General features: G+C 40.5%; 1 protein-coding gene and 2 non-coding genes across 3 annotated transcripts in view; all 3 read right to left on the bottom strand.

The window, feature by feature from the left end:
* Positions 1-2,524: 2,524 nt before the first annotated feature.
* TRNAQ-CUG lies at positions 2,525-2,596 on the bottom strand. The gene has a single exon. It is a non-coding gene; the product is annotated as a tRNA-Gln (tRNA).
* A 2,830-nt stretch (positions 2,597-5,426) lies between these two features.
* TRNAQ-CUG lies at positions 5,427-5,498 on the bottom strand. The gene has a single exon. It is a non-coding gene; the product is annotated as a tRNA-Gln (tRNA).
* A 400-nt stretch (positions 5,499-5,898) lies between these two features.
* The window catches only part of LOC119350917, a 16,283-nt gene continuing 8,459 nt past the window's right edge, over positions 5,899-13,722 (bottom strand). The window contains exons 9-28 of the mRNA XM_037618523.1: positions 13,441-13,700; positions 12,788-12,898; positions 12,391-12,492; positions 11,910-12,020; positions 11,550-11,651; positions 10,855-10,965; positions 10,460-10,561; positions 9,813-9,923; positions 9,563-9,676; positions 9,241-9,351; positions 8,986-9,099; positions 8,639-8,749; positions 8,389-8,502; positions 8,065-8,175; positions 7,816-7,929; positions 7,469-7,579; positions 7,210-7,323; positions 6,887-6,997; positions 6,632-6,745; positions 5,899-6,401 (exon numbers count right to left, since the gene is read on the bottom strand). Of these exons, the coding sequence (XP_037474420.1) occupies positions 6,170-6,401; positions 6,632-6,745; positions 6,887-6,997; positions 7,210-7,323; positions 7,469-7,579; positions 7,816-7,929; positions 8,065-8,175; positions 8,389-8,502; positions 8,639-8,749; positions 8,986-9,099; positions 9,241-9,351; positions 9,563-9,676; positions 9,813-9,923; positions 10,460-10,561; positions 10,855-10,965; positions 11,550-11,651; positions 11,910-12,020; positions 12,391-12,492; positions 12,788-12,898; positions 13,441-13,700 (2,481 nt within the window). The 3' untranslated portion in view covers positions 5,899-6,169. The remainder of the gene's footprint in view (positions 6,402-6,631; positions 6,746-6,886; positions 6,998-7,209; positions 7,324-7,468; positions 7,580-7,815; positions 7,930-8,064; positions 8,176-8,388; positions 8,503-8,638; positions 8,750-8,985; positions 9,100-9,240; positions 9,352-9,562; positions 9,677-9,812; positions 9,924-10,459; positions 10,562-10,854; positions 10,966-11,549; positions 11,652-11,909; positions 12,021-12,390; positions 12,493-12,787; positions 12,899-13,440; positions 13,701-13,722) is intronic.

The raw sequence follows: 13,722 nt of genomic DNA, 5'->3' as shown, positions 1-13,722 counted from the left end.
TATCCCTGGCGCGTGCCTTTTGTACCCTAGGTTTTTCCTGGGTTGTTACAAGGGGGGATGGAGGCAGGCCCGGTCTTGGAGGGGGCAAGAGAGGTGGCGGCCCCGGGCCCCCAAGACCAAGGGAGGCCCAAACCAGCGCAATGCAGGTCGGGAAGCGAAAGGCGATCAAAACCCACGCCAACCAAGAAGAGATTGTCCCATACATTGTTGTCTTGATGCTTACTTATGCGCTGTCGGAGATGCCCCATACGCATGTCAAGCCATCTTCTAGGACTAGAGTTGATTAGGTATGATGTCCGCTAGCTATTTAGTCATCCACTAGCTCTCCAAATAGACGCCCCAATGTCTACAACTTGGGAAATCATGTCATGTAGGGTATGATATAAGTATCAGTTTTTCTTGGTTAATTAGTTGTAATCTATTGTTTTGTTGATGGGTTCATGTCTGCAGGTCAAGCTTCACACCTTCAACTGGTAAAATTTCAACCTAAAAATGTCTAGGTACGAGGATATTTCTCCAAGAGCCTCAATTGCAATTACAAAACCTGGTCTATATTGTTGGTTTGTCATGTTCATTGCCCGTTAGACAAATGTCTCTATATAATAAGGTCAAATTATAGAAACCTTGCTGAAATTCCCAAACTATCTATAAACACCTAAAGTTATTGTGAACATATGCCTAATATTGACCTCATGTTGCTCTAACTGCAAGCAAATGAACTGTTAAATATATGTCTCAGCGTAGAAGAATCTATTATTGCTCTATTTTGCACACCAATCACAATTTAGCCATTACTACCCTCAGTCCATATATTGAGGCTAGGTGTTCTCTACTTGGTGCAAATATATCTTTTGGATGAACTTTTAACTATTTATTGGGACATTAATATAAATTATGCAGATCATTAATTTGATGTTTATATTAAGGGCCCTGAGGTTTTAGTTTCACCTCGAGTCCTCGAAATCTCAAGACTGGCCCTGCATAGAGGTTTTGGCGTGAAATAGGGAAAGGTAGGGTGTTGGTTGCCTTTTATTAAAAAAACATATGTTAATTAATTATAAAGGTTATGACAATCATTCATTACAGTTTGCTAAAAAATCATTCACTACCAGGGCGGAAAATTATTAACAAGGCCATCAGATCTAGTACCAAGGGTGAACTTAGCAATCTCATGAGCGACCCCATTGGCAAGCCGACTAATTTTCAAAATTTTAAATCATGGATCATCCTGGAGATACTCAAAGTCTCTTTCTTCAGATCAACGAGAGGAGACATGTCAAGCTTCTCATTTGCAAGGAAAGGAGACAATGGGGGGCGAAGCGATTGTCTAATTTTAGACCGACGCTGGATATGGGTAGGGAGCAATCGCTTGCTCCTTAATAACGTCCAAGTTGATATGTCTGTTTGCCAACATTTTTGTAGGGGAAAATGGAGCACTGAGACTCAGAACAAGCATGTCCCACAACAGGCCATGCCTAGGCCAAGACGCCAAGTGGCAACTGGTTACGTCACAAGCAAAATGAATTAAACAAGGTCTGATGCGATTCAAGAAACTAGGTCAAAACACAGGCCGATGAGATCAATGGTTTCAACTGTATGGGATGTTTCTTCCTGCACTAGTGATAGTTCTATTAGAGAACATTAGCTATCTAATACAAACAGTTGTCACTCGTCCGGTGCACTTCCCTTATCGCATTTTTGAAAGTTCAAACCAAACAACAGATACAATTCCCATGAGCCATATCAAACTCCAAGAGCCTTTGGTCTATCGAAACTGCCCTGCAGAACTATGAACGCACGCACGCACATCCTACCCCTATGAGCATCTTCGAGAGACTGAGCCGGCATATCATCTTGGGATTTACAAAGTCACCGTAGGCGCCTCGTCGTCAAAGGGAACGTCTCCTTCCACTGAAGATGCATCGCCGAAAATACTGAAATAAATCCAGAAATAATGCGAGCACCAGGACTTGAACCCTGTCGGGCTGGGGGTAGCACTGTCCCTCTAACCATCCAATCATAGGTTGGTTCGCTTTGGTTGACACCTGCCTTGATAAGCGTGGTATCAAACACGTAGGCAAAGTACGAAACTGAGCAGATATCATGTCGAGCAAACTGGACCGCATATCATTGTATGTCGTGATCCAACTATCTTTTATGTTAGCGAGCACTGAAACTATTTTCAATGAGAAGACCAAAAGAAGTTTGGTACATCATTCACGTATCTGGGACAAAACGAGATGTGGAATAGCGACACCGCATGGCGTTTGAAAAATACGGGAGACACGACGATGTTGATTCGGATAAAATTACTCTAGTGAATAAGAAATATGGAATGATTGTATTGTCATATGGAAAATTGCAGACCAAAATAGAACAAACACTATTGATAAGATTCAAAACAATAGCGACGAACCAAATAAGAAAGTAGAAATAATACATTCCGATAAAGATATGATCAAACAGTAACATTTTTCATGAAAAGAAGAGGGGAATGTCATATTTTTTCAGGACGGAAAAAAAGAGGTCCCACCGAGACTTGAACTCGGGTTACTGGATTCAGAGTCCAATGTCCTAACCACTAGACCATGGGACCATTTGTTGGTTTGATTTCCCAATTTTCCATTTTCTAATATAATAACTAGAGCGCGTCAGTTATTTCAAATTCGGATGGAGAGGGGCGTCCCTGAAAAGTGAGAAGTTCAGTTTACAGTTGGATAATCATTGCACGTACTACAGCATGGTACTCTCGCCGGTTACTGGTGTGAATTCTTTTGAATCAAGTGTTGCAGAGTTTTCAGTTTGTTATTCTGAATGACATTCATTACCTCTGAGTAATTTAGTGTTACATGTCTCCAATTGCAAAAATCGCATCGATCGAACATCAAGAGGCACTCTTCATTATCATGGAGAATGAATCATGCAAGTTAAATAAGAGAGCATTGTGTTCCCACTTCTCAGACAGACATAATGCGATGATTAATTGGCTGGTACTCCCTCCGTAAAGAAATATAAGAGCGTTTATATTTCTTTACGGAGGGAGTACATTTGAAAATATGGGAGTAAATTGCTCAAAGCCATCACATTTGTGACTAGGATGCTGCAAAACTACGGTTTTTGTCAAAAATCACGAAAGACCATCACTTCTGTGACAAGTGAATAATAATATGCACTAAATCAGACTTGATCGTGACTAACGACAAAACTGACAGATGGGACCCGTCTGTATGGGCTGATGTGGCAAAGACTAGTCTTAGTCGGTGTTTGGCTTGCTGAGGTGCATGGGGGCCCACCTGTAAGCCACACCTCTTATCTCCTTCCTCCCCACAATTTTCTCTCCCTCACCACCGGCCCACTCCAGCGAGACAGATCCGTCGTCGGCCACGGTCAAGTCTGAGGCCGCCGCTCGTCCTGCCCCGGGCCGAGGCAGAGGACACCGTCGCCGCGGCCCGTCCAGCCTGGGCCGAGGTAGAGGCCGGCGTCGCCATTGCCGGCCAGAGTCACTCCGAGCACGTCTGTACGCCGATGAATCGATCTGCCCCGGCCGGGTCAACGCCGCCGCTCTCCAGTCCGTCTCCCGTCGAATCGCACCGACACCGCCAGCTAGCAGCAGTTGGTCAACGCAGCGGCTCCCTTTTGAGTCGATCCGCCTGCTCCCGCGTCCGTTTGTTGCCTACTCACGCCGCTTGCTTCTACTTCTCGCGCCGGGACAGAAAGGAGAAGGGGAAAAAAGATGTGTGGCCGACAGGTGGGACCCCGTCCACCTCAATATGCATCTGCTTACTGCCAATTTCCTGCTCCCAAGTCACCATAGCAGTAGCAGACCGCCTACTCCAAACAGCTGCAGTATCCGACTTTTCACTCGCCAATTCCAAGTAAACTACTCGTCGTCGTCGTCGTCAATTACCATTCTGTGACTTCTTTTCAAACCAGTGTTATGACTGACATTCAAAACAAAACAAAAACAATTTGTTCATTCCATCATTATTCAAAACAAAATCACAATTTGTTCAACCGCAAAAAAAATTCACAATTTGTTCAAGCACATAAAAATGATACAAAAAAATAACAGGTCCCACATTTTCTAATAAAGGCCAATTTGTTCGAGCATAGAAAAATTGGATACAAAAAAGCGCCGGGACAGAAAGGAGAAGGGGAAAAAAGATGTGTGGCCGACAGGTGGGACCCCGTCCACCTCAATATGCATCTGCTTACTGCCAATTTCCTGCTCCCAAGTCACCATAGCAGTAGCAGACCGCCTACTCCAAACAGCTGCAGTATCCGACTTTTCACTCGCCAATTCCAAGTAAACTACTCGTCGTCGTCGTCGTCAATTACCATTCTGTGACTTCTTTTCAAATCAGTGTTATGACTGACATTCAAAACAAAACAAAAACAATTTGTTCATTCCATCATTATTCAAAACAAAATCACAATTTGTTCAACCGCAAAAAAAATTCACAATTTGTTCAAGCACATAAAAATGATACAAAAAAATAACAGGTCCCACATTTTCTAATAAAGGCCAATTTGTTCGAGCATAGAAAAATTGGATACAAAAAAGCGCCGGGACAGAAAGGAGAAGGGGAAAAAAGATGTGTGGCCGACAGGTGGGACCCCGTCCACCTCAATATGCATCTGCTTACTGCCAATTTCCTGCTCCCAAGTCACCATAGCAGTAGCAGACCGCCTACTCCAAACAGCTGCAGTATCCGACTTTTCACTCGCCAATTCCAAGTAAACTACTCGTCGTCGTCGTCGTCAATTACCATTCTGTGACTTCTTTTCAAACCAGTGTTATGACTGACATTCAAAACAAAACAAAAACAATTTGTTCATTCCATCATTATTCAAAACAAAATCACAATTTGTTCAACCGCAAAAAAAATTCACAATTTGTTCAAGCACATAAAAATGATACAAAAAAATAACAGGTCCCACATTTTCTAATAAAGGCCAATTTGTTCGAGCATAGAAAAATTGGATACAAAAAAGCGCCGGGACAGAAAGGAGAAGGGGAAAAAAGATGTGTGGCCGACAGGTGGGACCCCGTCCACCTCAATATGCATCTGCTTACTGCCAATTTCCTGCGACCAAGTCACCATAGCAGTAGCAGACCGCCTACTCCAAACAGCTGCAGTATCCGACTTTTCACTCGCCAATTCCAAGTAAACTACTCGTCGTCGTCGTCGTCAATTACCATTCTGTGACTTCTTTTCAAACCAGTGTTATGACTGACATTCAAAACAAAACAAAAACAATTTGTTCATTCCATCATTATTCAAAACAAAATCACAATTTGTTCAACCGCAAAAAAAATTCACAATTTGTTCAAGCACATAAAAATGATACAAAAAAATAACAGGTCCCACATTTTCTAATAAAGGCCAATTTGTTCGAGCATAGAAAAATTGGATACAAAAAAGAGGTCCCACCGAGACTTGAACTCGGGTTACTGGATTCAGAGTCCAATGTCCTAACCACTAGACCATGGGACCGTCTGTTGATTCGATTTCCCAATTTCCATATTTTTATAATATAATAACTAGAGCGCGTACAGCCAGCAGATGGTTCTAGTTTAAACAACTCGGAGAAGCAGGAGGAGAAAAAATTGGTTCATGTTGACGATGCTGGGTTGAAGAAGGATCATGTGAAAACAACAATACCATCTCCCACAACTCCATGGGCAGATCCCGTTGCGTCTACTACTTCCAAGGCTGATGAAGGGAAGGCTCAGGGATCCGAAGGACAAGGAAATGGTGCTTCAGTTGCTACGCCAAAGAAGGAATCTAGTAGACCTGCCTTTGAAGACAACATTGTTCTTGGTGTAGCTCTCGAGATGAATCACATCGACATCAAGATGCACTCTTCATTATCGTAGAGAATGAATCATGCAAGTTAAACAAAGAGAGCACTGTGTTCCCATAGAGCCATAATGCGATTGGCTAGTACATTTGGAAATATGGCAGCACTGGCCGGAGAGACACCAGGGCCAACTTGGAAAATAAATCATGTACAAAAACAAGAGCCTGGCAACCTCAGGTTGCATCTGCTTACTGCCAATTTCCAGCCCCAAACTCAGAAGCATGTCTCCTCACCATAGCAGTAGCAGAACATCTACTCCAAACAGCTGCAGTGTCCGACTTTTCACTAAATAATTTCAAGTAAACTACTCGTCGTCATCGTCGTCAATTACCATTCTCTGTCTTCTTTTCAAACCAGCCTTCTGACCGGCATTAGAGCCTGTCATGTCCCCAGATTCAGGCATGTCTCTGTCATCGATGATTTTTTTCTCGGTATCTTCACGACCATCCAGCTCAGGCTCACTCAAGTCATCCAGAAGTTCAGCATCACCAACGTTATCATTAGATGAGTTCAGCTCCGGATGGAGAGGGGCGTCCCTGAAAAGTGAAGTTCATTTCATAATCATTCAGAACAAAATCATAATTTCACATATTATAGTAATTAATGTACTATCGATGGTTATTGACGCCTGCCTGTTTCAGCTTTCACTAGGCAAAAGTGCGTGTATCAGAAACAGCATAGACGCCCTCAGATATCAAGCTATTCTACCTCAAAACAATATTAAGCTATACCAAGTATGTCAGGTAAATAACTTAAATGAGCTTACATGACATTTGAACCGATAGTATCCATGTCCGGAACAATGTTCTTCGAAGAATCTTGGTGTTCTTGTCTGTTCTCTGTAACATCTGATGTAGATAACCTTCTTTTCTTTCCTATGCTGTTTAAAAATAGAAGGAACTGGTCCAGTCAAATGTGTGCAAAGGAAGAAACTCATAGCATATAAACTGATGATGTTTAATAATTAGCACCATGAACATCCAATACTCAGTTCTTAATGTGTAAAGCTGAATGAGCTCACCTAAGCAGAGATCCTATGGTTTCATCATCAGAATCTGTGCCCTGTGAAGCCTCTTGATGCTGTGATATACCCGGTGGAAGATCCACCGAGGCCAGCTCCTTATTTTTGGGTCTGCAATAGATGAAGGGAAAAACTCAATACATCAAAACAGACAAGGCAGCATCAAGTACTATAGTAATCATTACTACACATACTATAGTAAGGTACTCTAGATGGTTATTCATGTCTGCCTGTTTTCAGCTTTCACTAAGCATAAAGTGCATAATACAGGAAACAACGTATCTATTCCAAGTATGTGAGGTAAATTACTTATACAGGCTTACATGATATTTGAACCAATAGTTTCAACGCCCAGACCAGTGTTCTTCGAAGAATCTAGGTCTTCTTGTTTATTCTCTGTAATATCTGACGTTGATAACCTTTTCTTCTTTCCTCTACTGTTTAAAAATAAAAGTAATTAGTCCCATTCAAATGTGTTGAGGGAAGAAAAACATAGCATATAAATCAATGAGTATTAACAATTGGCATCATGAACATTTAATAATGAGTTCTTTATGTATATATGAAGCTGAAGGAGCTTACCTAAGCAGAGATCCTATGGTCTCATCATCAGAATCTGTGCCCTGCGAAGTCTCTTGATGCTGTGATATACTTGGTACAAGATCCACGGACAGCAGCTCCTTATTTTTGGTTCTGCAATAGATGAAGGGAAACACTCAGTGTATAGAAACACGAGGCAGCATCAAGTACTATTGTAATCATTATTGGACATGATATAGTAAGGTACTCTCACTGGTTATTGATGTCTACCTGTTCTCAGTTTTCACTAGGCATAAGTGCATAATATGGAAACGATATAAGAGAAAACATACACCCTTGAACATTAAGCTATTCCAAGTATGCGAGGTAAATAACTCATATGAGCTTACATGGCATTTGAACCAATAGTCCCAACGCCGGGACCAATGTTCTTCAAAGAATCTAGATCTTCTTGTTTATTCTCTGTAATATCTGACATTGATAACCTTTTCTTCTTTCCTCTACTGTTTTAAAAATAAAAGTAATTAGTCTCATTCAAATGTGTTGAGGGAAGAAAATCATAGCATATAAACCATTGAGTTTAACAATTGGCATCATGAACATTCAGTAATCTGTTCTTGGTGTATGCATGAGCTCACCCAAGCAGAGATCCTATGGTCACATCATCAGAATCAGTGCCCTGCGAAGTCTCTTGATGTTCAGATATACTTGGTGCAAGATCCACGGATGGCAGCTCCTTATTTTTGGTTCTGCAATATATGAAGGGAAACACTCTGTATGTCAAAATGGACAAGGCAGCGTCAAGTACTATAGTAATCATTATTGCACATGCTATACTAAGATGTCTACATGTTTTTCAGCTTTCACTAGGCATAAGTGCATAATATGGAAACAATATATGAGAAAACATAGAATATTAAGCTATTACAAGTACGTGAGGTAAGTAACTTATACGAGCTTACATGATGTTTGAACCGATAGTCTCAACCCCCAGACCAATGTTCTTCGAAGAATCTAGGTGTTCTTGTTTATTCTCTGTAACATCTGATGTCGATAACCGTTTCTTCTTTCCTCTACTGTTTAAAAACAAAAGTAGTTAGTCCTAGTAAAATGTGTTGAGGGAAGAAAATCATAGCATATAAATCAATGAGTTTTAACAATTGGCATCATGAACATTCAGTTCTTGATGTATATGAAGCTGAATGAGCTTACCTAAGCAGAGATCCTATCGTCTCATCATCAGAATCTGTGCCCTGCAAAGTCTCTTGATGCAGTGATATACTCGGTACAAGATCCACGGACGGCAGCGCCTTATTTTTGGTTCTGCAATAGATGAAGGGAAACACTCAGTATGTCAAAACAGGAGGCAGCATCAAGTACTATAGTAATCATTATTGAACATGACATAGTAAGGTACTCTCACTGGTTATTGATGTCTACCTGTTTTCAGTTTTCACTAGGCATAAGTGCATAATATGGAAACAATATAAGAGAAAACATACACCCTTGAATATTAAGCTATTCCAAGTATGTGAGATAGATAACTCATATGAGCTTACATGGCATTTGAACCGATAGTCTCAACGCCCAGACCAATGTTCTTCGAAGAATCTAGGTCTTCTTGTTTATTCTCTGTAATATCTGACGTTGATAACCTTTTCTTCTTTCCTCTACTGTTTAAAATAAAAGTAATTTGTCTCATTCAAATGTGTTGAGGGAAGAAAATCATAGCATATAAATCGTTGAGTCTAACAATTGGCATCATGAACATTCAGTAATCAGTTCTTGGTGTATATGAAGCTGAATGAGCTCACCCAAGCAGAGATCCTATGGTCGCATCATCAGAATCTGTGCCCTGCGAAGTCTCTTGATGCTGTGATATACTTGGTGCAAGATCCACAGATGGCAGCTCCTTATTTTTGGTTCTGCAATAGATGAAAGGAAACACTCAGGACATCAAAACGGACAAGGCAGCGTCAAGTACTATAGTAATCATTATTGCACATGCTATAGTAAGATGTCTACATCTTTTCAGCTTTCACTAGGCATAAGTGCATAATATGGAAACAATATATGAGAAAACATGAACACTAAGCTATTCCAAGCATGTGAGGTAAATAACTTATACGAGCTTACATCATATTTGAACCGATAGTCTCAACCCCCAGACCAATGTTCTTCAAAGAATCTAGGTGTTCTTGTTTATTCTCTGTAACATCTGATGTGGATAACCTTTTCTTCTTTCCTCTACTGTTTAAAAACAAAAGTAGTTAGTCCTAGTAAAATGTGTTGAGGGAAGAAAATCATAGCATATAATTCAATGAGTTTTAACAATTGGCATCATGAACATTCAGTTCTTGATGTGTATAAAACCGAATGAGCTCACCTAAGTATTGATCCTATGGTCTCGCCATCAGAATCTGTGCCTTGCGAAGTCTCTTGATGCTGTGATATACTCGGTGAAAGATCCATCAACGGCAGCTCTTTAGTTTCGGTTCTGCAATAGATGAAGGGAAACATTCAGGACATCAAAACAGACAAGGCAGCATAAATAACTTCATATGTCTGTGGCATGTTTGCACTCAATTCTTATCAAGGGAAAAATGCAACCTAGAGTCCTAAATTAGTTGCACATTTGCCGGTGACAAAACTAAAAGACGAACATCACAATACATGCTATGGAGTGTACTCAAAAGAATAAATGTCATGCAAGACCAAATAATGTGATGTTGTTTTTGCAGAAACAAATGTTTGTTCATACATTCTATGGCATTTCCAGCATAACACTGGCAACTTCAAATAAGTTAACAAAAATATCTGCATTTAACGGTTTAGATTGCATACTGGCAAAATTGCCGTGCATTTGTCAGAAAACATACTTCTAATATAGAAGCCTTTTAATGGTAAAAAATTCTTTTTTAGAGCACACACACAAAAGCGTTACATATATTTCATTGACAGGAACAAACTGAAAGAAAAACATATCACGCCAGTAGAATTAACTCATGAAAGCAACTATATGCAGGAAATTACCTGCGCTTACGTAATTGCAATGTTTCTTCATCAGATGATATTGAATGATTATCGCCGTTATCATTCTTATGGCTTAACACAAGCAGCCTTTTCCTTGTGCGCCTGAAAAAAATGCAGGCTAGACTTAATAGCAAGTAACTACAGTACCAATTAATTATTAAATGCACTGATTTCTTTTCACAATGTGCTTACGACCATGTATGTACTAGTTTTGACAACTTTGGCCTGCTAGTTATGCATCCCATCTTACTGATAACTATACATGACCCATTGTTGAGCATGTAACACGTGTTCACGGCCACTAAGAAAGAATGAGACAGCTGGTCCTTTAGAATACTCCCCTGATGAACATTCAGTAATCAGTTCTTGATGTATATAAAGCCAAATGAGCTCACCTAAGCACATGTCCTATGGTCTCATCGTCAGAATGCGTGCCTTGTGAAGTCTCTTGATGCTGTGATGTGATCGGTGAAAGATTCTCCAATGACAGTTCCTTAGTTTTGGTTCTGCAATAGATGAAGGTAAACACTCAGGACATCAAAACGGACAAGGCAACACAAATAATGCATGTATCTGTGGCATGTTTGCACTCAGTTCTTAGCAAGGGAAAATGCAGCCTATAGTCCTAAATTATTTCCACATTTGTCTATGACGAAGCTAAAAGTTCTTAGCAAGGGAAAATGAAACCTAGAGTCCTAAATTATTTCCACATTTGCCTACGACGAAACTAAAAAAAGAACATCAGAAACATGCTATGGAAAGTAATCAAAAGAATAAATCTCATACAGGACCAAAGAATGTGATGTTGTTTTGCAGAAACAAATGTTTGCTCATACATCTCAGGGCATTTCCAGCATAATCAATAGCAGCCTAAAATAAAATTAACCAAAAATATCTCTGCAGAATCTCCGGGCATTTGTTAGCAATCATACTTTCTGACATAAAAGGCCTTTCAATAGTATGACAGTCTTTTCAGAGCACAGACAAAAGCTTTGCATATCTTTCATTAACAGTGTCAGTAACAAACTCAAAGAAAACATATCACGCCAATAGAATTAACTCATGTAAGCAACTCCATGCAGGAAATTACCTGCGCTTGCGTGCTTGCAATGTTTCTTCATCAGATGATACTGGATGATTATCATTGTTGTCATACTTCCTGCTTACCCCATCCAGCCTTTTCCTTGTGCGCCTGAAAATACAGGCTAGACTTAATGGCGAGTAACTACCAATTAGTTATGAGATCACACTAATATATTTTCATGATGTGCTTACGGCAACTGATGTACTAGTTTTGACATCTTTGGCCTGCTAAGTTATGCAGCCCATCTTACTGATAACTATACAAAATTGATTGTTGAGGAAGAATGACGCAGCTGGTCCTCTATAATATCAGCTGCTGAACATTCAGTGGTTTGTTCTTGATGTGTATAAAACCGGATGAGCTCACCTAAGCATTGATCCTATGGTCTCGCCATCAGAATCTGTGCCTTGCGAAGTCTCTTGATGCTGTGATATACTCGGTGAAAGATCCGTCAACGGCAGCTCTTTAGTTTCGGTTCTGCAATAGATGAAGGGAAATATTGAGGACATCAAAACAGACAAGGCAGCATAAATAACTTCATATATCTGTGGCATGTTTGCACTCAATTCTGATCAAAGAAAATGCAACCTAGACTCCTAAATTATAGAGGGTATCCTAATCTAATCAATGGCAACTTAAAATGAAATTAACCAAAAATATATCTGCCGATTTCCGGGCATTTGTCAGCAATCATACTTTCTCATATAAAAGGCCTTCTAATAGTAAGACAGTCTTTCCAGAGCACAGACAAAAACTTTGCATATCTTTCATTAACAGTAACAAACTAAGAAAAACATATCACGCCAATAGAATTAACTCATGTAAACAACTCCATACAGGAAATTACCTGAACTTGCGTGCTTGCAATGTTTCTTCATCAGATGATATTGGATGATTATCGTTGTTGTCATACTTCCTGCTTAACCCATCCAGCCTTTTCCTTATGCGCCTGAAAATGCAGGCTAGACTTAATGGCGACTTGGCGAGTAACTACCAATTAGTTACTAGATCACACTAATTTCTAATCATGATGTGCTTAGGGCAACATATGTACTAGTTTGAACATCTTTGCTCTGCTAAGTTATGCATCCCATCTTTCTGATAACTATACATAACTGACTGTTGAGCATGTACTACAGGTTCACGGCCACTGAGGAAAAATGACACATCTGGACCTTTATAATACTCACCTAGGGAGCATTCAATAATCAGTCCTTGATGTCTATAAAGCCGAATGAGCTCACCTAAGCATACATCCTATGGTGTCATCATCAGAATCCGTGCCTTGCAAAGTCTCTTGATGTTGTGATATACTTGGTGAAAGATCCACCGCTGGTAGCTCCTTAGTTTTGGTTCTGCAATAGATGAAAGGAAACACTCAAGACATCAAAACGGACAAGGCAACATAAATAACTTCATATATCTGTGGCATGTTTGCACTCAATTCTTGGCGAGGGAAAATGCAACCTGCAGTCCTAAATTAGTTATATGTTTGCCTATGAAGAAAGTAAAAAACCAACATCACAATACATGCCATGTAGTATGTCAAAAGAATAAATTTTAGACAATGCCTAATAATGTGATGCTGTTCTGCAAAAACAAATGTTTGTGCATACATATCCCATGGCATTTCCAGCATAATCACTGGAACTTCAAATAAAGGTAAACAAAAATATCTAAATGTCATGATTTAGATTACATAATGGAAAAAAAAATCAGGCATTTGTCAGCAATCATACTTTCTGGTATAAAAGGCCTTTTAAGAGTAAAACAGTCTTTTTAGAGCACACACAAAGCTTTGCATATTGTTCATCAACAGTAACAAACTCAAAGAAAAACATATCACACCAATAGAATTTCAATTAACTCGTGTAAGCAACTCCATGCAGGAAATTACCTGCGCTTGCGTGCTTGCAATGTTTCTTCATCAGATGATACTGGACGATTATCGATGCTGTCATGCTCACCGCTTAGAGTCGGCGAACAGCGAAAGGCCGGAGGTGAGGCGCGAGAGTAGGGGCGTTGGGGTGGGGTACCGAGGCAGTGCTCGCCCTTGACGTAGCCGCCGGCGCCTCCGTCGTCGTCCTCCTCCTTTGGGGCGCCGCCGCCGAGGCCGGCGCAGGTGCGCGGGAGCACCGCCGAGTCCATGGCGCTCCGCTAGGGCTCGGCCGCCTGGCGG

The sequence above is a fragment of the Triticum dicoccoides genome, chromosome 1B (assembly GCF_002162155.2).
Source record: "Triticum dicoccoides isolate Atlit2015 ecotype Zavitan chromosome 1B, WEW_v2.0, whole genome shotgun sequence".
NCBI lineage: Eukaryota > Viridiplantae > Streptophyta > Magnoliopsida > Poales > Poaceae > Triticum > Triticum dicoccoides.
The sequence above is the reverse complement of the archived record's forward strand: the minus strand, read 5'-3'. Positions and strand labels throughout refer to the sequence as shown.